At 41.5% G+C, this 27,488-nt stretch overlaps 8 protein-coding genes across 8 annotated transcripts; 2 read left to right on the forward strand and 6 right to left on the reverse strand.

The window, feature by feature from the left end:
• Positions 1–82: 82 nt before the first annotated feature.
• BCR41DRAFT_379903 (ABC-2 type transporter-domain-containing protein) lies at positions 83–5,580 on the reverse strand (the record flags this gene model as incomplete). The annotated part of the gene is made up of 9 exons (XM_022027237.1): positions 83–453; positions 580–633; positions 746–2,756; positions 2,873–3,004; positions 3,112–3,424; positions 3,543–3,603; positions 3,708–4,570; positions 4,698–4,908; positions 4,954–5,580. The coding sequence occupies 9 exons, from the start codon at positions 5,578–5,580 to the stop codon at positions 115–117; spliced, it is 4,611 nt and encodes a 1,536-aa protein (XP_021884959.1). The 3' UTR covers positions 83–114.
• A 1,991-nt stretch (positions 5,581–7,571) lies between these two features.
• BCR41DRAFT_346529 (nucleotide-diphospho-sugar transferase) lies at positions 7,572–10,002 on the forward strand. The gene is made up of 2 exons (XM_022022917.1): positions 7,572–8,368; positions 9,003–10,002. The coding sequence occupies exons 1-2, from the start codon at positions 7,705–7,707 to the stop codon at positions 9,896–9,898; spliced, it is 1,560 nt and encodes a 519-aa protein (XP_021884960.1). The 5' UTR covers positions 7,572–7,704; the 3' UTR covers positions 9,899–10,002.
• Positions 10,003–10,136: 134 nt separating this feature from the next.
• On the reverse strand, positions 10,137–11,163 carry BCR41DRAFT_317885 (ribosomal protein S21e). Its single transcript, XM_022021296.1, has 3 exons — positions 11,089–11,163; positions 10,385–10,563; positions 10,137–10,268 (listed from the first exon to the last, which is right to left on the reverse strand). The coding sequence occupies exons 1-3, from the start codon at positions 11,133–11,135 to the stop codon at positions 10,237–10,239; spliced, it is 258 nt and encodes an 85-aa protein (XP_021884961.1). The 5' UTR covers positions 11,136–11,163; the 3' UTR covers positions 10,137–10,236.
• Positions 11,164–13,696: 2,533 nt separating this feature from the next.
• On the reverse strand, positions 13,697–15,186 carry BCR41DRAFT_151831 (hypothetical protein). The gene is made up of 2 exons (XM_022019601.1): positions 15,133–15,186; positions 13,697–14,186 (listed from the first exon to the last, which is right to left on the reverse strand). The coding sequence occupies exons 1-2, from the start codon at positions 15,137–15,139 to the stop codon at positions 13,879–13,881; spliced, it is 315 nt and encodes a 104-aa protein (XP_021884962.1). The 5' UTR covers positions 15,140–15,186; the 3' UTR covers positions 13,697–13,878.
• Positions 15,187–17,877: 2,691 nt separating this feature from the next.
• On the reverse strand, positions 17,878–20,683 carry BCR41DRAFT_317887 (hexokinase-domain-containing protein). Its single transcript, XM_022021297.1, has 7 exons — positions 20,264–20,683; positions 19,782–19,931; positions 19,621–19,650; positions 19,320–19,523; positions 19,150–19,222; positions 18,795–18,972; positions 17,878–18,585 (listed from the first exon to the last, which is right to left on the reverse strand). Exons 1-7 carry the CDS (start codon positions 20,523–20,525, stop codon positions 18,037–18,039), a joined length of 1,446 nt encoding a protein of 481 aa, XP_021884963.1. The 5' UTR covers positions 20,526–20,683; the 3' UTR covers positions 17,878–18,036.
• A 517-nt stretch (positions 20,684–21,200) lies between these two features.
• Positions 21,201–22,932, forward strand: BCR41DRAFT_151850 (hypothetical protein). Its single transcript, XM_022019602.1, has 2 exons — positions 21,201–21,227; positions 21,267–22,932. Exon 2 carries the CDS (start codon positions 21,344–21,346, stop codon positions 22,880–22,882), a length of 1,539 nt encoding a protein of 512 aa, XP_021884964.1. The 5' UTR covers positions 21,201–21,227; positions 21,267–21,343; the 3' UTR covers positions 22,883–22,932.
• A 777-nt stretch (positions 22,933–23,709) lies between these two features.
• On the reverse strand, positions 23,710–24,913 carry BCR41DRAFT_151879 (hypothetical protein). The gene is made up of 3 exons (XM_022019603.1): positions 24,803–24,913; positions 24,423–24,700; positions 23,710–24,336 (listed from the first exon to the last, which is right to left on the reverse strand). Exons 1-3 carry the CDS (start codon positions 24,809–24,811, stop codon positions 23,745–23,747), a joined length of 879 nt encoding a protein of 292 aa, XP_021884965.1. The 5' UTR covers positions 24,812–24,913; the 3' UTR covers positions 23,710–23,744.
• BCR41DRAFT_151895 (hypothetical protein) lies at positions 24,804–26,349 on the reverse strand. The gene is made up of 4 exons (XM_022019604.1): positions 26,301–26,349; positions 25,519–26,121; positions 25,077–25,427; positions 24,804–24,990 (listed from the first exon to the last, which is right to left on the reverse strand). Exons 2-3 carry the CDS (start codon positions 25,964–25,966, stop codon positions 25,102–25,104), a joined length of 774 nt encoding a protein of 257 aa, XP_021884966.1. The 5' UTR covers positions 25,967–26,121; positions 26,301–26,349; the 3' UTR covers positions 24,804–24,990; positions 25,077–25,101.
• Between the last annotated feature and the right edge of the window lie 1,139 nt (positions 26,350–27,488).

Below are 27,488 nucleotides of genomic sequence, written 5' to 3' on the forward strand. Positions count from 1 at the left end.
TTGTTCTCCAGCCCTGCTTTTAATATTCTGTCTTTTTCTATGTGTAAACTATTACTGCTATCCTTCCCTCTTAATTCCACATCATTTGTGTTTCTGTCATGATATAGACACACCCTAACGTTTATTAGTCCTGGAGAACCGGACTCCCAGCATAATCAGGAGGACATTGGTGGCAAGGAAGAGGCATGAAATCCCAAGATCTCGCCACCGGTATGATATGTCCATATTCAAGCCCTTATAAAAATCCTGCCCTTTTGAGTACTGGCAGTAACGGCAATTGGATGTATCGTTTGGGTTGTTGAGGTATCCGGGTGCTTGCTGCAAGAATGATGCAGCATATTCTCCACAGGCCTGACCGGAAGGAGGCTGAAAGACATTGTATTCTGAATCCGCACATTCTACCTTGAGATTATATAGTTGGCTCGTCACGAGACCCTCGACAGTGTACCGGTTCTGCATTAGGGTCAAAAAAGAGAAAGCATCGTATCAGTAATCCTACGGATGTCAAACACGGGTACATGGAATCACCACATGACAACAATAAACAATATATCCATCTATTCAATTTTTGAGACGTACCGGGTCTAGCCAGTATATCCATGATCGCCAAAACTTTGGCATACTTTCGTATGGCTGTATTAAAAAAACGAAACAAAATTGTGGTGTATCAGAATAATTTTCATGCGTAGTCTAGAGCTGTTTTTTTTTTTTTTTTTTTTTTTTTTTTTTTTTTTTTTCAGCTTACCATGCTAACACCGCAAAAAAGGCTCAGAGCACTCAAAACGAATGGGTCCAAAAAAAAGGCGGTATGAATGTCGGGAGTCCAAGCTACAATCCATTGTGCAAGAGTGACCGAAAAAACTGTATAGATTACCGTTGTCAAGTACGTATACAATGTTGAAATTGGATCCGTCGTAAAACCGGTGGTCCAGTAAAGCGTGCAAAAAAAGACCGTCGAAGTAAGGAGAACCCAAGGTAACTCGATCAAAATAATTGAAGCTGAAAATGGAAACCAACCATAGTATTTACTCGCCTTGTCACGGATATACCACTGTCGCTCCGCATGGAATCTGTATTGGACTGCGTTAACCAATATTGGCGATAACACCAAAATTTGAAAAACCACAAAGACACGCAATTGGAGATCAACCAAACTGTGACCGAGGCGAAAGAATGCAAATCCGTTCAACAATCCAAAGACAGCCATCATTTCAAGGCGAGCCAGGTTGTATTCAGGGAGACGCCAGTAAGTTTTTGCCATACGCTTAAAGACATACTTGAATTGCGTGCCCATACTAGCGGCGTACTCGCGTTCCTGTGAGGGGTTCGTGTCTGCAATGTTAGGGCCATTGCTTTCAAGAGCCTGGCGTATCGCTTGGATATCCCCTAGTAACTTCTGCTTTTCTGGCGAGCGGTCCCAGAGCACAGGCCAATCCATAGAACTCCTTAAGTTGATCACATCTAAGATGTATTCTGCTGGGTTGGCATCCTCGGTACACCTAGGTGCCCCGTTTTTTTCAAAGTAATTGATGATACTTGAAGAATCTTGGCCTATTTCCCCAAAGTAAACGGTCCTGCCACCCTTTGCCAACAAGAGAATATCGTCAAAGAACTCAAACAACTGCGCTGAAGGCTGATGGATTGTGCACAAAATGGCCTGACCCTGGTCTGTCAACTTGCGCATGAATCGCATAATACTGAAGGCTGCTTGCGCGTCCAATCCGGATGTAGGCTCGTCCAGGAATAATAACTTGGGCTTTGCCACCAGCTCTATTCCAATGCTCAGGCGCTTTCGCTCCTCAACAGAGATCCCTAGGCCCGACTCCGTGCTTCCGATCATCGCATCCGCAATATCTTCCATTTCGAGGATTTGGAGGATTTTCTCTACATATGCCTCCTTATCAGCTTTCGAGACTTCAGCCTGTTGTCGCAAGTAAGCAGAAAATCGAAGTGCCTCACGGACAGTACTTTCTGGGACATGCACATTTAGTTGCTCACAATATCCCGTTGTGCGCTGGAAATCTCGACGCAGAGGTTGACCGTCAACTTCAATGTGTCCTGTCACAGTTCCTATGGTCTTTCTTTGAGCCAACACATCTAACAGCGTAGTTTTTCCCGCTCCTGAGGACCCCATTAAAGCTGTCATGGTGCCTGGTTTCACATAACCTGTAATGTTACACAATAGTTGTTTCTTTCCTGATGGATCAGCCCTATTTGGGACCACGTAATCCATGTTTTCCCATGAGAAAACAGATCCTTTGGCTATATCCCCTCCTGACGGCGCCCTTTCAGTAGTATCCAGGTGCGTTTCATCAGCTGAAGAAGCAGCCTGATAGGGCTGAGAGCCCAAGCCTTGTTCCACATCAGGAGCAGGGTGGATGCTTGCTCCTCTCACAGAACCTCTGGGTAGCTTTCCCTTCTTAGGCTTCTTGAACACGTTGGTGCTGAACCCTCCCTTGCCATACTCTTTTGTGTCCATGACCCAGGCGGCGGCAACTGTAAAGAGTATCCAAAATAATGCAACTGCTACAATATTAATCCACATCTCTGACGTCTTATATCGGTATGCACCATAAAGGTAGTCAGGTCCATCTACGTAATTTTGTTGGGGCTTTGAACCTGCTATAGTGCAGACTTGATTGGCAGTGCTATCGTATCCAGGACCATGAGGAATTAAGTAAGGCGCATCGCATGTGAAGCGTAGACCTGACATTTCATTAGCCATCAGAGCCTTGAAGGCATACGCCAAAGGATTTCTATATTTAGCAATTTTGATGTTAAAAGAGATGCCTATTTTCTTTGCATATTTGCAATCATAAGCGATATTTGATGGCACCAAGCGGTACAGATCGAGCATTGATCAAAGACTTACATCCAGAAGAGCCAAACAAACCATGGATGCAATGATTGATATGGAATAAGATATCCCGAAAATAAAATACATCCCAGCACGATTACGCTTGCGTACGTATTCGCACCATCGAATGTTCTTGACGCACACCCGCTACAGTAGAATAATAATAAGGGATATCGAGATGTAGAGTCTGATTGAGTAAAGCGGTTATTTCCCTTGATCTCCAAGACTCATTGTTATAGACTTTGGATCCGTACCATAATCGAAAAAACGCTGTCATGCAGAGCGTTGCAAGTGTTAAAGCGAGTACAAAAATGAAGAACTTTCCGGCTGTTCGCTGCAACCCCGCCATGAAATACACGATACAAGAATAAATCAGCGTATGAATCACATTAATTGGGATGTCAACGATAGCCTGTGCAATGCAAAGTGCACTAGGTCTATACATGGCATATTTCTTGAGCTTGTAAAGGATAGGCCGTCCATCAATGACCGTCGTAAGCTCCTCCTCCGCGACCAAAGCATTGAAGAGTACTGAGAAATAGATGAGGCCTCCCCTGGTAAATGCACCTAAATGACAGAGGCCACGACCAAACAATTATATGGACAACACATTTAAACATTGGAACAGCTGATCAGAGTGCACATTCATGTGGTCATAACCATAGGAAAAAACGCGGGTACTCACCGGTGCTAGTAGTAGGCAGTAGTAAGAAACAAGTTCCAACCATAATGGCCAAGACTATCATCTAGTAACAAGACCAGAAGAGGGAAATGTTAGTCAGCTTATCGTTAGGAACCAAACAGGCGCATTCTCTTCTGGAGATTTGATCTATAGTTCTAAGCTTCTTACAGAAATATAGCGTGACACTAAACTTCCGATGTTTCCTCTCACGAGATAAATTTGGCGAATGACCATTGCCCAGATTTGGTTCCAATACGTGATTGTATATGGGTTTTTGATGGAAACGTGCTTCTGTTTCTCCAGGCGGGCGGTCTCCCTGAAGCTTTCATTAGCACCTTCGTCACTTAACCGAGCCTCATATTCTGTTAGCTGTTTGATTGCTTGATCATAATATACAGACTGCTTATAAAGCTGCTCAAACTGCTCTGGAGTGCTTGGAAGATTTGAAGCTGCTGTGGGATCAAGCCCCGGCATAGGCTTGCGTTCATGTCGGTCTGTAACTGCCGTCAAGAATTCGGCTGTTGTCTGACGTTCTGGGCAATAAAACCCCATACTAATAAAGTATTGCCTCGCATCCTTCGCTGGACCGAAATATATGCAACGACCCTTATAGAGCACTAAAACTTTGTCAAACAGGCGGTAAATGCTGTCGGAAGCCTGGTAGATGGAGACTAAAGTGGCTTGCCGGAATAGATTTGTCTGAATTCGAAGGGACTTGACGTAGTCGAGAGCAGATGAGGCATCCAGACCACGTGTGGATCCATCCCACATGTTAATGCTGGATCGCGTAGCCATCTGTTCTGCAATGGAAAGGCGTTTACGTTCGCCGCCCGAAATGCCTCGGATAAAGGCATTTCCGACGAGAGTGTCTCTTTGGCGCGTTAGGCCATACATCTTTGTAAGAACATCAAGGAACTTCTCCCGAAAGTCCTTTCGGCCCGTAATGTCTGGGAGACGAGCACGCGGCGTTCTGGCTTTGAGGGCGGTGTCCAACGTTTGGTTAACGGTCAGACTGGGATAATGAAAGTCATCTAGAAGTAAAAGGTAGCGAATTTTGACTGTTTTAACTTGATGAAAGGTAACGTCCAAAGGATGAAGTTCTTTTTTTTTTAAAAAAAAAAAAAAAAAAAAAAAAAATGTAATCTGAGTACTACTTGCCTTCCTGGTTATAGAGCACCTCACCCTTATAGTGCTTAGCAACAATGTCAGCACTCAGGTTGTTGAAGGAGACCTCTCCTAAAACTTTCTTGTAATTCTTGCGGTCATTTGCTAGTACGCGCAATAAGGTTGAACAACCCGCGCCAGGCCTTCCCAGCACCAAGACCATTTCGCCTCCTTCACAGCATCCATCCATGGGATACAGGATCGTCTTAGTTTTTTTGGAAGATATTTTTCTGTTCGTACATTTACGGACCCAAAAAAGAGGGTTGATAAAGTTGAAGAACGCTACAAAGGGATCGCCTGTTGTGGCAATATACCGATTCTCAACGCCTTCGCCAATGACACTTAGTTGTTTCCAGCACACACCCATTGTCCATATCTTGATACCCTTTTCTGCAAAGCCCGGTAGAATATCTTCTTTGAGAAGGGCTTCATAGTCAAACGGGATTTCCTGCCCGCCGGCCTCCTTCTGAGGCAGCTCTGCCTGCTGTTGCTGTTGAGGCGGAATAGAGCTCTTTCTCCGAACAATTCCAGCTTTTCCAGTGGTCCCCAAACCGCTGTGACGAGATTCCCTGGTAAGTGTACATTCTAACCGCCGGAAATCGTGTTCTGCATCTACAACGTTCACGTTACTTGGACCTTCACCCCATTGACCTGTGTGGATATTTTGATAGGTTTCGTCTGGAGATATTTCCTGACGTTCATGCTCTCCATCATCACGGAGTTCTTCATCAATGATATCCTCAAGCGAGCTCTTTTTTTGTTGTGATTTCGTTGGAGATTTAGATAAAAGATTCTGAAGAATACCATAGTATGCTGGCTCCTGTTCCTGGGATGCACTAGTGCTACCCGTGTTTGGTGATAGCGAGGGTCGGTACATGGCTATGCACCAACTTTGATAAGGACGTTATGAGTATTGGCAATAATGAAGACGCGGTCGTGAAGTGAAGTAAGCGTATGTAAAAAAAAAAAAAAAAAAAAAAATGGAAAAGATTGCAGAAGTCAGAGCAAGAAAAAAAAAAAAAAAGTATTCTGATAGTTTAAAGTTCAACTGTTCACAGCGACAAGGCCATTGTCAATCAATCAACTTTACTTTCAGTCTCAGCTCAAACATTTTTTTTTTCCCCCTCAAACAATCTTGCTGAGACTTGCTATAGATTTGTCGAGTTCTGCATATTACTCAACAATGATTCAGGGTCTATGAGCGAAACGTCGCGTATTCACAAATGATGTCTAGAAGCAAAGTATCCCTTGGCCTAAATTCTAAAACCGCAGTTAGACAAAACTCTATTATGTGGAGTCTCATCCCCTATTCATAAACTGATTGAAAGAACTTGACCTCTGGAATCTGGTGAAGTAATGATATTTTCATTCCAATGCAACTTACCCATGTCATAGTTAGGGTTTAGAGGTCCTGTGGTTGTGCGAAAGCTCTCCGCACAAATTACTTGAAAAGCCTACGAGGAATTAAAATTTCTTTCTTGGGAAATCTAATATTAATCAACATGGTCTCCACAACCGTAGTTATTTAACAGGAGTAGTCGCGAAGGAGAGCAGTGTTTCTGGCAGTTAGTTTTCCTGGCTCCTTGTTTTTTTTTTTTATCTCCATCATCTTGTTCGTGAGGACTATCGGCCCCAACTTGATGACTTTGAGGGTGCTTGCCCTTCATATTTTGAAGATGAGTTTGCATTTGCTTCTTGAAGAATTGGATGAAATATCCCTCATTGTCATGAGAGAGACTCGATTCTGTTTCTACAAGATGGCCAACTATTAGAGGAAGAGACTGTCGAAGAGGCTTTCAGTGAAGGCAAGATTTCTTCTAGAAGAAAGAATCTATAGGGGCGAGGATCTAGAGGTAAAAAAAAAAACAAGTGAAACTTCCTACACCTCCAATATACAAACCTCTGACAAATACGAACCATTCTGTATACGTCCACTGACTCCTTCGATCAACGGATGTTAAAGAGGACGAAGGCGCCTTCTTTCGATTTTTTTTTTACAGAGACGATAAGTTGGATGAGATTATAAAAAACACCGATGTTGAATCAAGCCGGAGAAAAAAAAAAAAATAAGCTGGAAAAAATTGTGTGCGAGCCACATGTAAAATTCGACCATTTTCTTTTTTTTTTTTTTTTTTTACTCAAGGATAAAGGAACAGACCTACTCGACCTTTGCGAAACATCATCGTAGCCATTACATTCCTAGAACAGCCTGTACAAGAGATCTCCCTATCGAGCTTCGTGATCACATAGTCGCGAGAGCAGTTTCTTTTCGTCACCGATAATAGCTCCAGATCATGAAAGCGATGAGGACGATGAAGACGATATAAAACACGATCAAGAAAGCGACAATCCATTCAATTACCAACAGAAACTCTCGAAGCCTTCCTGGATGGTATTAAGGATCGGGACGATATAGCTAGCACAGGATCCCGAAACTCACAGCCTGCTACAACGCAACAATGAGGTGTGGCTTGTTTGTCCATTATGGGGCCTGAGTATGATAAAATGTACACTTTGCAGACATTTTATCTGATATAATGTAGACTAGAGCCCTACCATCCCTCTAATATGGCTTAAAGTCCATGAGACAAAGTCTCTTGTTGGTTCAGAAGGGTATGAGCATTACCAGAGTGTGATTATATCCGTTAAAAGACTACCAAACATGGCCCAACAGTTGTCTACCTCTGAGGAAAGATCTCTGAGGAATATGAATCTATGAATAGTCCAAAAGAATAGCCAATCAGGGCAGCCGTGGCGATTAATTTTGTTCTTGGGTCTGTTCCTGTCCTGTTCTGGTATTGGTGCTGGCTAGTCCTTGTCCACTTAGTTTGCACCAGAAAAATGAAGTTTGTTTTTATGCTCATTTCATCTTTCCTCTGCTTCTCGTCCATCTCATCATCTCTTCACTCATCGTCACATTTCTTCACCTTCGTCATATACCCTCTATCTCTCTCTTTCTTTTTTTTGTTTTGTCCCTCTTCACACGCTCCTGACCTCTGTCATGATTTCTGCAAACACTCCATTGTCTATCCAGACCCCAAAACCTGTCGACGCCACCATCGATGCTGCGTCCCTGACCTACCAGCAAATCAAGGAACGATACCAGGCTGCTGGCCAGGGCCACCTCCTTACATTCTATGATGACCTCTCGGACGAAGAGCAAGCACACCTTCTTGCTCAACTTCAGACACTCAATGTTGAGCGATCCAACCGTATCCACCAAAAGGCTACCACTTGCCCTTCTCCCATGCTCACTAACCAATCTGTTCTCCTCGCACCGCTGCCTGAAGAATGCTTCGACTCTACCTTAGAAGCCTCTTCAGAAAAGATTCAAGAGTGGCAGACAATTGGTCTCGAGCAGATTTCGCAGAATAAAGTTGGCGTGATCCTGCTTGCTGGAGGACAAGGTACCCGTCTGGGATCCTCTGCGCCCAAGGGTTGTTATAACATCGACCTACCCTCCTCCAAATCTTTGTTCCAGATCCAGGCAGAGCGTATCCTCAAGTTGCAACAGTTGGCTTCCCAGCAAGAGGGTGCTCAAAGAAAGGTCGTGATCCCCTGGTACATCATGACCTCAGGTCCCACTCGTCCTGCCACTACAAAGTTTTTTGAAGAGCATAATTATTTTGGACTCGATCGTGAGAACGTTATCTTTTTTGAGCAAGGTAAGAGTGAATCATGAGAAAGCAGTTGTAGTGATGGGTCAGGAATATCGTGGATCGATCCGCAAGGCAAGCGCGGAACTTTTTCACATATCACTAGTTGATGGTTTTGTCATTTAAAGTCTTTAAGCTATCAATGGAACCGTCTGTCTATACATAGCCCAACCAGCCCAGCCCCCGAATACACCTTTGCTTTTCTCCGATCACATTGTTGAGCAATCTAAAAAAAATTGGCCACCTATTGACGTGAACATAAGAGAGATAACACTCCCAAAGGTCACCCGGACAAACGTCTTTTTGGGATTCTGGCATTGTTCATTTCTATTTCAAATTGATAAGAGCTGCACAAGGAGAAAGAACCACTTTTGCTGAGAAGTCGGATTTAGAGTCGAGCACGACTTTCGTCACGACGGCAGGATAGCAACGGTTATATATAAAAAAAAAAAAAAAAAAAAAAAAACACATCCGAGTATTACAATGGAAATCAATAATAATGCGTCATGGAGGATTATTAGTTGCACTTTTTCTTGTGTCCAACATGGAACCAAGTTGCACGAGCTTACTCTAACAAAATAACTGAATAGCTAAAGGTTCATAAATTAATATGCACTTGTGATATCTTGGTTACGTAATATAGGAACCTTACCATGCATGACTTTTGATGGCAAGATCATGATGGAGTCCAAGTCCCAGATCGCTGTTGCTCCCGATGGTAACGGAGGAGTTTATGCTGCATTGCGTGGGACTGGAGTGTTGGCTAACATGGCAGAACGCAAGATCGAGTACCTTCACGCTTATTGTGTCGATAACTGCTTGGTCCGTGTAGCTGACCCCGTCTTTATTGGATACTGCATCCAAAAGAACGCCGATTGTGGAGCCAAGGTTGTCCGTAAAAAGTCTCCTGATGAGCCCGTTGGAGTTGTCTGCCTCCGTAATGCTACTTTCAATGTTGTTGAGTACTCTGAGATTGATGAAGAGGTCGCGCATAGAATCAACCCCAAGAATGGACAGTTGGCCTTTGGAGCCGGCAACATCGCGAACCACTTTTACACGGTTGACTTTTTGAACAGGGTCGAGTCATTTGAAGGAGAGCTCGAATATCATATTGCTCGCAAGAAAATCAAATCACTTGACTTTGCTACCGGTCAGGTCATTACCCCAAAGCAAGTTAATGGGATGAAGCTCGAAATGTTTGTTTTTGATGTCTTCCCCTTCACACAGCGTATGGCCGTCTTTGAGGTCGACCGCCGCGAGGAATTCTCGCCACTCAAGAATGCACCGGGTACTGGTCAGGATTGCCCAGAGACTTCGAGACGTGATATTTTGCAACAGCACGTGCGCTTCATTGAGAATGCTGGTGGCAAGGTCATCGTGGGCGAAGACGACAAACAAATCGAGGGAGCGCCAACGCTGGAGATCTCACCTTTAGTCACTTATTCCGGAGAAGGTTTGAGTGATATCGTTGCAGGGAAATCTATCAAGACTCCTATTTCAATCGCATCCCTGGAGGATCTCAAGAACGCTGTCTTCTAATTTGCTTCTTTTTTTTTTGACTTTTATATAATATCAATATATATATTCATTTTATATATTTTTAAGCTTATCCTTTTTCCATAGACTCTTTTCTTTTTTTTTTTTCCTCTCTCTATTCAATATTTTCCAATCATCATTTTCACGGGGCGTCATTGTCCGAGCGCACTTTTCCTTTGTAGAGTCGTATACCCAAAGGACATGCTCTATACTGATGAACATCCAAGAATAAAGAGAAGATCTCAAAAAATCCTTCCAAGAACTTTATTATTGAAAAGATGGGGGAATTTTAAAGGAGAGAATCTTATAGGAGAGAATCTCCAAGGGAAACCCCTAATAATCTACTTTTGGTAGCTCCAGACCATAGACAACACTAGAATTAAATCGAAATGAGAAATTAGAGGGTCAGAATCAAAGGCAATACACACCAACAAATTGAGCTTATTCAGAAAAAAAAAAGAAAAAGAAAAAGAAAAAAAAGACACATACAGCCATCCTTAGTAGCAAGGCGGTTGATAGAGTCATCAGCCTCAGACTGAGCACGAACGTAACCAGAAAGAGCATAGGTGGTGAAGGAGCCAGTGTAGCGACCGTTCTCATCAACATCACCAATGTTGATCTGGACCGAGGCGTGATCCTTGGCGCCAATAAGACGATTAGTGGCGGAGCTATATTTATTTTTAAAAAAAAAAAAAAAAAAAAAAAAGAAGGGGGGAGTAGGTCAGCAAAACATACGCCAGATTGAATATTCTATCCATTTCACGCGTTCCTGATCGTCCTCCCCCAACTGAGGCGAAAAAGTGGAAGATTGAAACGGGTCATGTTGATGGGAAAGACTGTTATGTTAATATTTAATTATTTATCATTGCCCTTTTCTCAAAAAACAAAAAAAAACAAAAAAAAAAAAAAAAAAAGACAATAATAACAATAATAATAAGAATAGTAATAAACAGAATTTTTTAAGCAGCGTTTCCAATTGTATTCTCTATTAGTGTCGATTTCTTTTTTTTTTTTTTTTTTTTTTCCTCGCCCAAAAACTGAAGGTTGAAAAAAAAAAAAAAAAAAAAAAATAGCCTAAAATCCTTGTCAAGCACTCCTATCCTTCTACTCAGCTAAAACATTGGCCAAACTGAGGAAGATCCTCTTAATATTTGTCTCTAACTGTACTGATGACCATGTTTTTGTATGCATACCACTTGCGGGGAATGTATGTCTCAAGGGTGATCTGAGGGGTCTCCATTTTCGTTCACTGAAAAAGTAAAAGAATGAACTCTGTCGTTTCATCCCTCACATCCTTCTTGTTTGTTTCTAAAAAAAAAAAACGTGACGCGTGCGCACGTGATGTAAATGAATTTTATAAATTGTCTAATTCAAATCAATATTTCAATATTAAAATTTAAAATACAACAATAGTTACAACAACGATGCTTGGACAAAGAAAAAAAACCGTCTGTACAAAAGTATTCACAAAGCATGGACAATATGTTGAGGGAAATGAGTTTGTTCCTTAAGTAGGAGCTTGCCTAAAGCGATAGGCTTACTTTATCTATCTATTTGACCGCCATTCCAAAAAAAGAGTTGGTGGTCCCACTACGGCGTTTAGCTGCCCGCTGCCTCTGAAACTCGTTATCTTCCTCTTCGACATCCTCCATATCGTCGTTGTAAGAGTCTCTAGAATAAGAGTCCGAACCTGGTGATTCCCTTGTGCCATTGCCTTGACTGTCTTGTCTTGCCAACCTTGTAGCACCGAACTGTGGTGACTCTACCATTACAGGGGATAGCAGTCGGTTTTCATTGATAATTGGAGGTAATACAGGTATGGACGATGATGACATGTGGCTATTCAAGCCAGTTGTGGTGGTCGAGGACGATCGCCGTGGTCGAGTCAGTCCACGCTGCAGAAGTAGCCCGCCGGCTCCTACATCTGTCGAGTTACGGTTGGTGAGGCGTCGAGCACCGTCTCTTGAGGACAATAGCCGTCCATAGGTCCCGCCGAGGGATGATGAAGGGGACTGAGGCATAAACTGGTTTTCATGGTGATCATACAAGTACCCGCTGCCACCATAGGTCACTGGCCGTGGACGGCGTGGTGCATAAGGTCCATCATCACCGCCTCGACGTCGTGGTACTGGCATGACATCGGGGTTGCTGTTGGTGTTGGCTGCAGATGAGCTTGGTTCCCAGGCCATGCTATTGGAAGAATAACGAGAAGAGGACGAGGACGAGGAAGGGTCTTCGTGGAAGGGCTCCTTACTCGGGTAGCCCGATGGTCCATGAAATGACTGGCGCTTATTACTTGAGGAGAGTTGCCCGAATGGTCCTGATGCTTCCCTCTTCTCAGGGTCCACTTCTTTGCTCTCGGTCTTGTGCTCCTCAGTCTTTTGAAGCATCTCAGCTGCATAGGCCAACAGGTCGATTGCTGACTCGGGTCTGGGCTCGTCTTCGGAAATGACTAGGCGCTTTTCCATATTGAAGTTGTCATGCATAAGTTGTTGATCTTCATCGTATGATGAATCATCGTATGACCGTCTGTTTTTCGCTGCCTGGGCTGGGTTATTGTAATATGCAGTCGCTGGGGCCCGCTCCCGTGTAGTCACAGCGTCATTCTCTTCACGATCTTTGCCCATAGCTTTCAGTCCGAATGAGGTAAGCGATGCAGTATGTCGATGGCCACTATGACCTATATTGCTACCGCCGTTGATAAAGGAGGATGGATGTGTTGCTGAAATGGGTGAATCTTCTTCATGTTCATCCCGGTACTGCATATCCATATGGCGCTCTGGAGGCGGGGAAAGAGATGAGACTGAGGTTGGGGACATGTAGCCTGCAGGATGACCTTCTGACATGGTGCGCTCATGTCTATAAGGACGTCTCGAGTCACCGTTAAAGTCCTCGAGTGACTGACCTGGTCTGCGAGGTTGTAATGTGGAGATGGGTGGCGGAAGGATGGGTCGTTGTGATGAAGAAGAGGCTAGAGATGAGGAGGAGTTTGTGGGAAGAATAATATCCATTTCATAAAAACCTTGAGGATGCCCATGTCCGCTTTGGTTATGTCCAGTGTGATGGCCATAATGGGCCGATGGAGACGGAGATGAGGAAGTTTGGTGAGGATGGAATTGGCTTGGTTTCTGTGGCTGAAATTGTTGAGATCGAAGATGGTGCCCATAGCTACCCATATCATAAAGACTTGCTGGACGCCGATTGGGCTGACCATGTTGGGATTGCGAGTGAGCGCGGGGTGTGGGTGTGGGCATGGTCATGGGTGGTGAGGACGAACCGTTTGGTCCAAAATAGCCAAATGCAGATGGCTCTTGACCGGCAGAGCCTCCGGCACTGCTACCGGGCTGATGATGGTGATGATGGTGTCCTGGTAAAGGTTGGAGAGGCGTAGCAGGGGCCGAATGGATAAGGCCAGGATGGAGGCTGCTAAATCCATTAGTGCTGTTGCTACGATGGTGAGACAGGTGATGATGACCTTGCATATGCTGTTGCTGTTGCATTTGAAGATGCTGCTGGTGATGCAAGGCGGCCTGCTCGTTGATCTTGATCCTGTTTGCTTTAGCTCTTCTGTTTTGAAACCAGACCTAGAATATTTTTTGTCATAAAAGAGATCCTGATTAACAAACGTTTACGGTAAGGATCATTGCCCTGAGCCAGCCCATCAGCTACGAGTTTTGTTATTTGGTCGGATTAACTGATCGCAAGAGTGGATTGAGCTATCGATAATCAACACCCACGCCGATAACGACAAGAACAAGGTTTTTTTTTTTTTTTTTTTTTTTTTTTTTGGGACCGATAAGGTTGGCATCTGTGCAAGTGCACATACCCATAAAGACAAGAATGTGTGGGTTGTATTTGGATGCGTGTTTTTGTTTTTTTTTTAAACTCTTTTACAAACACGAACAAGTGACCGATGGAGATGAAAGTGTGGAATGGACGATATTGTGTAAAATCAATTAAACGTTTTCATTCTGTTGAATCCTTCATACCTGGATCTCGCGATTAGTCATGCCCAGTTTCTTTGCAAGAGACTCTCTAATCTCGAATGAAGGAGTGTCTGTTTTTTCAAAAAGTCCTACGAGGTCTTCCAGTTGCTCGGGAGTGATTCGCTTGCGCTTTGCCTTTTTCGGTTGTTCAGATTGGGGGGTTTGCGTGTTGGTGCCATTGTTACTGTTACTGTTATTGGTGGTAGTGTTACTATTAGCATTACCCTTGTCGGTCGCCATTTGTTGCTGTTGTTGCTTTTGTTCATGTTGCGACGAGTTGAATTCAGTTGAGGCATGATGATGATCTGAAGACATTTTCCAAAAATGAGATATATATATATAAAAAAAAATAAAATAAAATAAAATAAAATAAAAAAAGGAAATATATAAAGTAGTATGAATTGTATGATTGTTTAGTGAATGCCTTTTCCAAAAAAAAAAAAAAAAAAAAAAATAGATGGCCAATGGAAGGATGTAAGAAGTTGGTGGAGAAAGGGTATGGCTTCCTAGGTGCAGATGAACCAAGGGGAGGGAAGTAGACAACACGAAATATCAAAGTGAACAAGAGAATGAAGACAGAAAGAGGGCAGAGGAGAGAGAAAGAGAGAGAGAGAGAGAGAGAAGAAGAAAGAGAAAGAGAAAGAGAAAAAAAAAAAAAATGAGCCACAGAGAAGAAGAAGAAAGAAAGAAGGAAACTAAAAGAGGACAAAGAGGGGGGGAAATTTTAACTTTTTTTTTTTCTTTTTTTTTTCTTTTTGCAAAGTGGCAGTGGCAAGAGTGGAGATAAAGAGACTCTTGACAATCAATCAACAATAACAATGGCAATGACAGTGTCAATGACAGTGACAATGAGTTGAGTGTTGTACGAGTGTGTTTGGGTAGGAGGAGAACCCGTTGAGGATACCGGATGCTCTGATCGCAATCCATTTCAATTGCATATCACATACTCTTTCAGTCTTTTTCTTTTTATATTTTTCCTTTAATGTCTCTGCAAGCACATGTTGATCATGATCCTCATCACTCACTAGACTTTTAAACCGGGTAAAAAAAGAGATGTTCCCACAGTCTTGTTTCCTTTTTCTTTTTCTTTTTCTTTTTCTTTCTCAATTGTATGATGAAAAGAATAAGAGTGGTTTGATGTGAATAACTTGTACTGATGCTGATGTTAAGGCTTAACTGATATGAGAAGAAAGAAAAAGAAAAAAAGAAAAGAAACAAGAATGTAGAGAGAGAGAGATACAGTTTGATCACCTTTCATTCTTGGCAGGTTCTCTCTTTCTGTGGATGGGAGAAAGGGGATAGATGTGAACATGTGTGGGTATTGCCCTTCCCATTCCCCCTTTTTTTCTGTCTCCTTGGGATATGGTTGCAATTACGACAAATGCAATTTGTCCCATGACAACGTGAAGTTGTTGGCCAGAGACAATTCAATCACCATTTATAATATATTGTTCATATAATAATATGCTCATAATCAATGTGACTCTTTTTACTCCACACGCATGTCTTTTTATGCGTAATTAAACAGGTCTTGAAGCAATATAAAAAATAAAAACAAAAATAAAAAATGGAAATAAAAATAAACCCCATTTACTTTTTCACTTGAACCCTTTCTCTCTTTTTCTTTCTTTCATCTTGACTCTATCTTTCCTTTGCAACTTCTTCTTCTTCTTCTTCTTCTTCTTCTTCTAACCATGAACATCCTTATAAAAAAAAATAAAAAAGAAAAACATGTCACAGAATGACGATGGGTTGCAATGTCGATATACATGTACTGTAATTGTGATACTCTGGACATGAACAATGTGTTATACAGAATAAGAATACAAGGACACAAGAATACAAAATACAATTAAATAAAATAAATAAATAAATAAAAACTTTGTCCCTACTACCACTTGTTCTTTCAATTTGGTTTTGGTCGCTTTGGTCTCTTTGGCCTCTTTGGTCTCTCTTTTCCTTTTGGTCTCTTTTTTTTTTATTATTATTATTATTAGTATTGTTTTCTTTACGCCTAGACCTTTGTACAGTGCTTTTATTCAATAAAGAAACCTTTTCAACAGTTTTTTTTGTTTCATCAATCCTCCGCCAAGGCCTCTCCTCAGTGTGGCCATGTTGCAAAAAAAAAGACATGGCCCGTACATTTCCATGGTTGCACAACACACAGACTGATAAACAAGCATTTCCCACACCATTTTATCCACTACCTAATCCAATTTGAAAAAAAAAAAAAAAAAGTCTTTGTCGCATTACAATAACATTTTTTTTTTTTTTTTTTTTTTTTTGCTGATCTGCCTGCATATGCGCTGACTCTTTGTACTCTCCTTCGCCTCTCACTCCCCCCCCTTTCCTTTTACTTTTCTCTCTTTTCTCTCTTTTCTTCCTCTTCCTTTCTCTCTTTCGCCCTAGTCTCTTTTCTAAACCCCCCCAATGCCTTCACCTCACTCCACTACTCCGATAAAAAATAATCTATCCACGTAAAAATATTTTATATATATATACCTTAATTTCTAATTTCCTTAAGCATCAAAAAAAAAAAAAAAAAAAAAAAAAAAAACAGGGCTGCATACCCTAATGCAATGTATTACGACATTTAAATATGCAGACAATTTCCTACTCTCTCCACATGCGCACACACGCATAAAGCACTTTAATTACTTGATTCTTAGACCTGTTCCTGTTGCATTTCATACAGAATATTTTCACTGCCATAAAAACTGCTGAGAGCCCAAAAATGTAAAATAAAATAAAATATATAATAAAATAAAAAAAAAATAAAAAAAAAAAAAAAAGGTGCCCTGATAGCTAATAGCGAGAGGAGGATGACTCTGTTCATTTTCATAATTGAAACTAAAACATATCGTCGTCATTGGTAAAGAAAGAAAAAAAAAAAGGTGTGTGTGTAGAGTGTGAAGTGGTTGTATGTGTTTATAAATGTGAATCTGAACATTTTACCTCTTGATGCCATATGCGCCTGTTGAGATTGATACGCATTATCTTCCATGATTAGTTTCAAAAAGGAAATGGCAGTAGCCCTACTTGACCTTTAAGCTTTCCTGTTCTTCTCGATCTCTATCGTTGATACCGATGTATTGCTCCAGGCAGATGATTTTTGTCAATTGAGTTGAGTTGGAAAGAAGTATTAAAAAGAAAATCAAAATTGAAAACAGTAAGAGTAAAGAAAGTAAGAAAAATAAAAAAAATAAAAATAAAAAATAAACTAAAGAACAGAAGGGTGTAGAGAGAAACAAGAAGAAATCACGAGCAACCCAGGATGTCAAGAGTTGAGCAGTCTTTTGCCCACTTACTTACCCATCAATGGTCTATTTTTTTTTATTTTTTTGTGCCTCCATCTGACAATTCTGTGAGACGCTTTTGCAATCATCATCATCATCATCATCATCATCATGGGGCATGATTGGGTCTAATATTTTATTTCACGTATTTTATTTTGAGTTAATGGATAGCCCAATGATCCTTTATTGCATTTGAATACGAAACATTCACTTGACCAATGATGATCAACCCTTGCAAGTCTTGGCCCCACTATTTTATATGGTAATTTATTTTTTATTCCTATCTTATTCTTATCCCTATTCCTATTCCTATTCCTATTCTTATTTTTATTATATAACAGAGTTGCACCGGGCACCATCTTCCCAACGTTCATAATGGGCCGCTCTTTTAATACTAACCACTAATATCCATGAATAATCTCGACTGTTTTAAAAAAGAAACACTTACTCGAACATTATTACATGTATAAAGAGTTTTATTTTTTCACCATCATGATCGAACCAAGTAATGCAAGGAAAAATAAAAGATCAAAAAAACATGTGCGCAAGGCACATCATGTGCAAACTTGCAACACACTTTACAGGTACAAAACGTTGGCAAATCCTCCTTTAGACAATTACAAAGTATATCCCTCTACAATGGATCCCTTGAGGCACCCGCTTGAACCAATAAACATGGATAATCATCGATAAAATTGATCTTTCTTTTATTGTTATTATAATTTTGTCCTTTTTTTTTTAATAACATGTCATCAAAAGATTTTCACCACGATAGTAACCTTTTGTCCATTCATTCTTTCAAACTTCTTCTTCTCCTCTCTCTCTCTCTCTCTCTCTCTGCCTCCGTCCTTCAGTCTTTTTAAGCTAAACCATTCTTCGCAGCCAACAACGCGCAGAGAGCTGCACCGACCCCACTGCCGTCTTGTGCAAGCCCGATAGCCACGTTTTTGCGAACGTCTGGACCAAAGACTTCCACCAATGCATCCATAATGTCAGTGTCAAAGCTCGGGTAGTACTCATACAATGAACCGTCGATCCCAATCGCCGACTTGTGCTTCCACGCACCCGTGTGTTCCAGCACTCCTGCGAGAGCTGCTGCACCCAATCGTGCTGCACGAAGGCCTACCAACTGAACGACACATTTGACGATCTGACGATCATTCAGCGTCGTAGAAGCGAATGAAAGGGTGCTCTCAAGGATTTTGCGGGTCTCCTCAAGCTGTGGCGAGGAATCTGCTTCGATCGTTGACATGTACGCAGTCTCAAAAGTCCACATCTGGTTGATGTCAGCACTAATGTGGCCCTCAAACAGTAAGCGACGATCGATCAAGTTGAGCAACACATTTCGGGTGATCTCTCCGAGGTACATCCCCGCAATCATCTTTTCGAGTATTTGCTTATTGGGGTTCTAGACCCACGAGAATATGAAGGGTTTAAAAAAAAAATAAAAAACATTTGCACATCAGCAACTATTAAAAAAAAAAAAAAAAAAAAAAAAAAAAAGCATAAAATGGTTTGATAGACTAAAAATGCTAGTCATGTGAATAATGAAGAAAAAAAAAAAAAAAAGAAAAGAAAGGAAGGAAAAAGAAAACAGAAAAGGAGAATAAGACTTACGACTGACTTTCTGTCCATCTTGTTATCAAACATGGTCAGCGGCAAGATGTTACGCTCCTTATCAAAGGCACCAAACTCCATATTAATGATCATCTCATCAGCAGAAGCGTCGCCTTTCCACTTCTCAATATTGGAAATCTTTTCAACATAGGCGCCATTAGATCCGGTTCCAAAGATACTATTGGGGAGTTAACCATCAATAATAATCATAGGCCAAGGAAAATCAGTCTTTTTTTTTTTTTTTTTTTTTTTTTTTTTCCACAATACAACTGGAACATCGGAGGGGGATATAGTGCAACTAAAGAATGCAAAAAAAAAAAAAAAAAAAAAAGAGAGAACAGAAAAGATGACCTACACTCCCATAATGGTTTCAGGGTTATTGTATGCATGAGCTAGAAGAGTTCCCACAGTATCATTAACCAGGGCAGCTAAATATCGAATTCATCTGCTGAGTTAATACCAATTCGAATGATAAAATCAACTAAATACTAAAAAAATTAAGCTTCTATCGGATCTTCGGCTTACCAACTCGAACAGGGATATGGCGTCTATTAAAGGCATCTTGAAGGAATGCAACTGGATCCTTGCCAACCATGCCTGTAGCATTAAAGCCTTTGGTCCAAGTAATGAGAGTGCCACGGTTGATGGCAGTCTGGAGCACTGGGAATGAGAACGTGAAGCCAAGCTCGATCTTGGTGTCGCCACGGACAACAATCTGATGCTCATCCACTGTACAAATTATCAAAAGCTCTCTTTTAGACTCTCTTTGCTTTTTTTTTTTTTTTTTTTTTTTACCATCCATTGCTTCTATTGCTTCACAACTTACGGAAATTGTCAACACAGACAGCCATGAAATCTAATGAAATTGAATTGTTGGCATAATGACATCCATGTTAAAATTAATATCTGTTCTTGATAAAAAAATAAAAATAAAAATAAAAATAAAAATAAAAATAAAAAAACGATAATACTACATCAATATCTTACCAAACAATGCTTTTGCATCGCCAACCTTGAGATTCTCATCAATCCTGTACTTTGTTTGGCGGGTATTAATTACTCCACCACCCTCCAAATGGACAGATACGACTCTAAGGTTGGTGCCACCAACGTCCAAAGCCAGGTAAGAGCCCACCTCTATAGGATATAGGACATAGGATATGCAGATATGCATATCAAGTAAAGTCAAAACAAACAATTAGATAAGATATGAGTGCTTATCAATGACAACAATAATAAAACATGATAAGGACTATCAGCAAAGAAAAAAAAAAAAAGAAAAAAACCACGGATACACCCAAAGCTAATGGACTCAAACCGCTTTACAACAGCGAACTACAGACAGATCACTTTTACCAATTTTTTTTTTTATACCCGTCCACTATACTCTGCATCCAAACATTCAAATGTATTGATCGTTATGATTTTTTTTTTTTTTTTTTTTTTTTTTTTTTCCTTTACAACATTACCAGTTCCATCCAAGCGACCCATGACGAACGATGTGATCATGGCAATAGTCTCGCCATCTTTCTTGAGGCCTTTCTTCATGCCTTCTAAGAAGTTATCCTTGATATCATTAAGAAGCTGAGTAGAGATGGTGAACTCCTCAACCAAGGCTGCAACGGCATACTTCTGCTTCTCGGATGTGTACTTGATTGTCGTAGGATCAATCGGGGAGCGTGCTGCCTTCGGGATGATCTTACTCGCAACAGGAGTGGAGGACACGGACATGATGAGGGGTTGAGTATAAAAAATAAAAAAAATAAAAAGATTTAACAAAAGGTTGAGCGTTGGGATGCCAATTAGACGCGACAGACAAGGCGTTTTCGAATGTGGATGAAATATTTGATAGAAGATTGGAAGAGTAGAAGAAAGGAAAGAAATGATACTCCAAAAAAAAAAATAAAATAAAATAAAAAAAAAAAAAAAGTTCAAATACTGCTTTTATTTGCTGTTTGCCTTTATAAACACTTTTTATGTTTCTGCTGATTCCAGTGTTTCAAAGAAAGTGTCAGTCCCCGGTTAAACAAGGTCTCAATCCTCATCCCAATCCTAATCCTAATCCTATCCTAATCTTAATCCTAATCCCCCTTTTCAAACAATCAAGTGGCACTCATACATATTCTTTCCACTCCCATGACAATTGGAATGCATTGGATGTTTTGAATGAGCACATGGTGACCATTGTCCATCCCACAACAAAATGCAAACAATGCACAGAAGCTAATCGTCATAAATGACGCAGCGCGTAACAGATCCCACCAATGGAAATACCCGTCCCCAGGACAAAGGCACGTGGGTTATTAATTTAATAACGCGTAAAAAATATAATAAAATAAAATAAAAGTCGCGACTTTCTTTTTTTGATTTACAATTGACTGCGGCGCGCATTGCCACCTTTGAAAAAAAAAAAAAAAAAAAAAAAAAAAAAAGGTCTTTTTCACTTTTTTACTTCACACGTTTTAAAAAAATAAAAAATAAAAAAAAAAAAAAAGCTCTTCCCCCAAACCAATAGAGACCATTGACAATTCACTCTTCATTCACCTCTCATGCATGCAGCTCTTCATCTCGAGGAAGTTAGGGTCGCCATAGGAAAGCTTCTTAACCCAGACTCGCTCATTGCATGTGCATGTTGCTGTCGTGAATGGCACGACTCCTTCATCCGCCTTCTTTGGCACTCCGTTGTTTTTCGGAAAACAGGAGCTAGAATATCCACACTACCACCTCTAGCGTTACTTGAACGACACAAACATCTGATTCAATATTTAACTGTCAATGGTTGCAACGTTCCTGTCTACCTATCTCTTCAAGGCTGCTCCCTTCTAACGAACCTCACACTCCAAGGTCGACTTTTCCGTCAAAGCCCCAGTGAAGATTGGCTTCATTATTGGACTCTGTTAATAAGTAACCATAGCTCAACCCTGCAAACCATCAACGTTCACTGTATCTCCGGTGCCAACGTGTCGGGCGGATTTTGCAGTGCCATCGCCTCTTGCTGCCGCCTTGAAGCACTTCACCTGGAAGGGCTATTGGTTCCTCAAGTCCGAGGTGCAGAGCTCTGGGACGCTTGCCGCAACATCAAAACACTGACTCTTTGTGGCATGCAGTTCCCAAAATGGGACAATACGTTCGTAGGAGTTTCTCGTTTACGTCGCCTCATTGTTAAAAGTCCAATATCAGGTGTTAATGGCCTTGAATGGATCCAACATTGCCCTGAGCTCAGGTCATTACATTGGCAAGGCTACGAACAAGCGCTCCAATTTCCAAGGAAACAATTTGTACAGGCGCTAGTCTGTGGAGCATGGCCTCACCTGGAGGAACTGCACATGGACGACACAGCGTGGTGTGATGAGAGCCTGGGAACAGCCTTGGAAGGGATACGCAGCCTAGTGACGCTTCGGGCTACTATCTCGTCGTTTGGTCCACTTTCCATGCGAGCTATAGAAAAACATTCATCTACTGTTGTTACATTGGACTTGACGAATTGTCTGATGCTCAAGGGACCCATAATCCAAAAAATCCTCTCATCGATGACTGCACTCAAATATCTCTCAGTAGGCAGAATAGGGTACATGGACGTCGTGCGAGGCTCGCCATGGGCCTCCGTCAACCTTCAAGAACTCACTATTAATATCGACATGAGTAGTCCAAGGCTGTCGGAGCACGAGGACCTGGACTCGTCATACCAATCGGATAAAAGCAAAACAACTTTAAATGATTTAGACAGCTCAGCTTTTACGACCCATCAAAAGCTCGTTTACAGTCGCATTGCATCCTTGACAAAGCTAAGAGTCCTTCATTTAAAATCCTTTTGGTTAACTGGAGAAGGAATATGGAGTCCAACATTGGATTTGACTCTCAGTGCAGGTTTAGATTACTTGTCACCACTCAAAGAACTCTGGAGTTTCTCGTTTATGGGAAATCCTCAAAAGATGGGTATGGAGGAAATCGAGTGGATGGCTCAAAACTGGCCTAGGCTTGCAAAACTCACAGGCCGCTTGAGTACAGATCCGGATACCTACTATGAAATGAAGCGTTTGCTGAATAGCCATCGCATCCAAGTCTTTGATATACCCATACGCATCTAAATCAAGCGAAAAAAAAAAAAAAAAAAAAAAAAAAAAAAATCAATATGAATGTTAACCAAGTCAAAGTATTGCTTTTTTTTTTTTTTATCTTTTATATAAGTATAAAGGAAACGGTGGGGTTTTTTTTTTTTTTTTTTTTTTTTTACAACCACTATTCTCTCCTCTTCGGTATTACAGTAACTATACTTTTTTGTCATAATATAGACACACACGGCCCACTCTCAAACGTTTGGTATCACTCTTGTACACATTCATGCACGACTTTCTTCTGCTCTGAATCAGATCCATGTGTTTTATGTTGAATAAACATGTGCATGCATGTACAGTCGAACTCGTAATATCCGGACATCCCGCTGCCAATCTTGTCCGGATAATAATTAGGTTTTACTGAATTGGGTGGTATTCTAAACTTTATAAAATATATATACTCATGTGATATTGCATTTACGGGTTCCCCTAAGTGCATATCTGGTGAAATGTCTGTCAATTGCGTTTTCTTTCAGTTACAAAAAGAACGAAACAAGGCCTTTTCTTTTGGACTCGACTTTCCTCTTCTTTCTTCTCGCCTTCTCTTGGCTCTATCGTTGCCCATTGCACTTTCTCACTCACTCATCTGCTAAACATATTGAAGCAGTTTTGTTTATTGCATTTGGATAGTTTTCTCTTATTGTGTCGCTCGCTTCACAATTTATTTTTGGTGTTAAAGGTATACTTAAAGGTAGAAAACTATCTGAAAGAGCAGATCCATTATGAAAATGAGCTTCAAGCACTACTTCGGAATAGCTGGGATTAGCTCTTAACGAATGATAATGGAACAGTGTAAGAGCATTGAGTTATACGGAGTCCTCCTCCTCCATATCATTTACGCTGTTCTCTTCTTGCGCTTGAGCTCCTTCTCCTCCGCGACATTTTTGTCCCCGCGCTTGACCTTCAATTTGGACCGAATCCCCAGTGACATGTTTCGAAAAGGCGTGCCCAGTGTTGGAAATGAGCTGCATTCTACATGCTTTTGTCGCTTTCCCTTTAGGCGCTTGCTGGTAATCCGGACCAATGATTGAATCTGAAACAATTTGAGGAAAAAGACTTGATCCATTGATCTAAGTTCGGATGAACAAGTTGGCATTCTAAGCTCAGAGATCTTTGCATGGATGACAGTATTGCCAATCATTGCACCAAGGAAAAACACTATCTCAGGCCCGACAGACTGGAAGCTTATGAGTGGCAGATCTTCTTCAAGACCGGGGAGCAGACTATCGAGGCTGTCTTTTGTAAAAATGGCAATACGGAGGGAATCCGCATTCTTTGACTGTATTGTGGGGCGGGTACCCTTGATTTCTCCATAATATACCTCACGTTTTTCCCGGGTTCGACCCACAATGTCGGGTTGCCTGGCTTGTCCATCTTGGGCCAAAGCAACTTTTCTGTTCCCGCTCGCGGTCGACGTGCTGTTAAGACTGTTAAAAGGAATAGCAACAGTTAGACCAAAAGAACGTCCCATTTACCTAATTGCAAACGGCTCAACAATTAAGGATGATATTACCATTTGAATTTTATATGGTCTGGTATAGTCATAAATTCACGTAAAATCGGCGCGACGACGGACGACATAACATCATTTTCACTTACAATCTCGCACCATGTATTGAAGTGTCGAAACGCGTACAGAGCCACAAAAAAAACAGGTAATATGTCTTTTTCTTCGCATTCGCGATAGGATCCTAATATCTTGCCAATGACCGACCTATGATCGATCTCCGGTTCCTCATCGGTTTCAAGGGCCTTGGGTAGGTATCTCGAGAGATTCGTTGAAACCGAATCCTGCAATCAACAACCAAAAAAAAAAAAAAAAAAAAAAAAAAAAAAAAGTAAGCATCTACTCAAAACATACAAGCAGACAAAAAACATAATGTCAACAACAACCATAGCCATATCTGCGAACCTGGACCCAAGTGCTCCATAGTGCAGCTGCTTCCGACGACCGCTTTATGTCTTTCTCTCGCAGCTCGCTGGTATAAAACCGAAGGAGAACTTCCTTTGTGATAGCTGTGATCTCAGGAGTCGTGAATCCAACATGCTCTTCGTTAAAATGCAGGACACCAGAGAGCAGTCTACATTGATACATTTCATCACGGCGATTAGTTTGTGTAATTTCGCATGAACTGAATCTCATTTGTATGGAGTCAAACCTACTTACGCAATCTGATCTATTTGCTTGTAGTTCAAAGATGTCTTCTGCTTGATCTTGTTGTAGGACTCCAGTCTTTTGTCAGCGGGAAGCGGAATGCGAATTCTGGCCGCTTCTTAATCCAGGACATATCTACAGTTTCACTGTAAGGTTGTCCAAATACCTCACTCTCATCATCTTTGTCTCCACTAGACAGCTGTTCGAGAGTTCCTGTGACATCTTCTTCATCGACGGCCCCGTCCTCCTGCTCATTTTCATCGTCGTCGCTATTAAAGACCGGACGGCGTGGAGGCGACAGTGCTGGCGATGATGTGCCCGAGCCTTGGTTAAATAATGGAGTCCGAGCAGACGAGAATATAACTATCAATCATCGGCCATGCAAATATTGAATGAGAACAACAAACAATAACAAACAACATTAAATATAAGTATAAATAATAGTAACCCTTACTTCGGTTCGGACGAACCTCGAAATTATCTGATAAAAGCGGAACCACAGTTGCATCATTGACGCTGATATATTTTTTTGTAACAGGCCTACTTCTTTCGAGTATCTCGCGCACAGCCAACATCGTGCACATTCGGACTTGATGGTGAATTGCTTGGTCTGCCCAAAATTCTTCACCTTTAGATGCCATCCACACTTTGTAACGATTAAGCAAACGTCGTCTTACGATGTACGGTAGAGTTGTTGATTGTAAAACTTGCATAAATAGCGGATGCGCATCTTCCTCGCGATGGAACTCGAGCTCTGCGGCGAATTTCGGCATTTCTATATCTTCACCCTTTTTAGCTTTCATTTGTGCCCAACTCAACGGGTCGTTCACACATGATTCAGCTGAATCGGGAGGATGAAAAGGAGGTAGGCTTTCCCGTGGAGCTGATGATGCCCTCCGCATTTGTGTTTCTACGCACTCATGATTTAACGTGAACGATTTAATATTAGTGGAGTCCTTATTTTCTTAAAAAACAAAAGAAACAAAGAATCATTAAGTGGATGTGACGTTATAACATTTGTTAGATCCAACTCGTCTTTCCGCCGCCTCGCCGCGTACTAAGCAAAGGTTCGCTAAGAAAGATTCAGTTTCCTAAAGCTAATGTTATAACGTCTAATTAACTGTGAAGCATCTCACAATCCGCCGCCTCGCCGCGTACTAAGCAAAGGTTCGCTAAGAATGTGCTCATGAAATCTACAGCCCACTTAATGATTCAAATGAATATTCAATTACGGACCTTAAAATGTGTTATTTATAACCACTGAGTACAGTTGATGAAGGTCAATGCTGGTTGATTGGACAAGATTAATAATGAATCAAAAAGAATTTTGATTGAAAGATTGAAAGAGGGATAATTTTTCGCGTCCTGACTCGGGTCCTTGTTATCAGAAAAAGGGATAATGTTACGCGACTGCTTATTTTCGAAACACAAAAGTCTGTCTGGACCGGGGTCATTCAGCCAAAGTTGGATTGGCAGGACGAGGTGATTGCTTAGTTCAGAGCAGGTCTACACCAGCAGGTGAGGCAATGATATAATGAAATATAAATAATTAATACTAACTAAAAGGATTTTGGAATTCTTTGTCTCGTTGGAAGCCATCCTGCATATCTTTTTGTGAAGATGCCTCTTCCCTATTCTCGTCTTCACAAACTCTTACGAGCTTTTTCAAAAAACTGCGTACTCTGTTACTTTTTTTTGCATTATCCAGCATGGCCTCCATTCCCTCCGGAGTGTGCATATCATGCCCACCGGACAACTTGGCCAGTAGCTCAACCGAAGTGTGAAGTGACTCCTTTGATAGAGGTGAATATGCGTGCTGCTCACAGGGGGTGAAATGGGTCCTTGGACTTCATCGGAAAGATCAGGAAAGTTAGAATCCTCTACAGAACATGGCCCATTTTTATCTTCCAAAACATCCTGCACATCTTTCTCCGCAATGCGGTTGAGGTTCCAGCTGTTTGCCTCATTCACTGAGGCAACCAAGTGCTCGAAGTACGCCCTTTCTTGCTCCTCATAAAGGTGACGTCGAGTGTACCGGAGCGCATGGTTCCGCTCTGCTTTGGTAGTTGACATGGTTTTGAGGGACTGCCGCATCTCTTCAGGAAGGACCGGCGTTTCAGCAAAGCAATTCCTTAGTGTTGTCGCTTTAACGGAATTCCATGCGTATGGGATAATCGACCACGCGTGTCCATTAGAAATAGCCTTCGCCATATTAAACGTTCGGACAAGATGCGACTCATGGGAAAGCATCTCAAGGAATGCTCGCTTGAAAACACTAATAACACCTGCGTCAAGGGGCTGCGTAACAGACGTTGAGTTCACCGGGAGCCGTTGGACGCGGAGATGCTTCCAGGGTTGATTGATAGAAGGGTCGCGCATATCAATGTTGTTGTGTTGTGGAGCTGAGTCTAGGAGAAGTAGGCT

Source organism: Lobosporangium transversale, assembly GCF_002105155.1.
Source record: "Lobosporangium transversale strain NRRL 3116 chromosome Unknown BCR41scaffold_4, whole genome shotgun sequence".
NCBI classification, from domain to species: Eukaryota; Fungi; Mortierellomycota; class Mortierellomycetes; order Mortierellales; family Mortierellaceae; genus Lobosporangium; species Lobosporangium transversale.

Coding starts and splice junctions, on each gene's coding strand:
- BCR41DRAFT_317887 (XM_022021297.1), bottom strand. CDS start 20,525: ATGTCCGTGTCCTCCACTCCTGTTGCGAGTAAGATCATCCCGAAGGCA. Junction 19,223..19,319: donor CCATATCCCTGTTCGAGTTG/GTAAGCCGAAGA, acceptor TTCGATATTTAG/CTGCCCTGGTTAATGATACT. Junction 18,973..19,149: donor CCTGAAACCATTATGGGAGT/GTAGGTCATCTT, acceptor ACTCCCCAATAG/TATCTTTGGAACCGGATCTA.
- BCR41DRAFT_317885 (XM_022021296.1), bottom strand. CDS start 11,135: ATGGAGACCCCTCAGATCACCCTTGAGACATACATTCCCCGCAAGTG. Junction 10,564..11,088: donor ACATACATTCCCCGCAAGTG/GTATGCATACAA, acceptor AAATAAATATAG/CTCCGCCACTAATCGTCTTA. Junction 10,269..10,384: donor CCTTGCTACTAAGGATGGCT/GTATGTGTCTTT, acceptor ATTTAATTCTAG/TGTTGTCTATGGTCTGGAGC.
- BCR41DRAFT_151850 (XM_022019602.1), top strand. CDS start 21,344: ATGCATGCAGCTCTTCATCTCGAGGAAGTTAGGGTCGCCATAGGAAAG.
- BCR41DRAFT_151879 (XM_022019603.1), bottom strand. Junction 24,337..24,422: donor GACCATATAAAATTCAAATG/GTAATATCATCC, acceptor TCCTTTTAACAG/TCTTAACAGCACGTCGACCG.
- BCR41DRAFT_151895 (XM_022019604.1), bottom strand. CDS start 25,966: ATGCGGAGGGCATCATCAGCTCCACGGGAAAGCCTACCTCCTTTTCAT. Junction 25,428..25,518: donor CGAGGTTCGTCCGAACCGAA/GTAAGGGTTACT, acceptor GATGATTGATAG/TTATATTCTCGTCTGCTCGG.
- BCR41DRAFT_346529 (XM_022022917.1), top strand. CDS start 7,705: ATGATTTCTGCAAACACTCCATTGTCTATCCAGACCCCAAAACCTGTC. Junction 8,369..9,002: donor CGTTATCTTTTTTGAGCAAG/GTAAGAGTGAAT, acceptor TACGTAATATAG/GAACCTTACCATGCATGACT.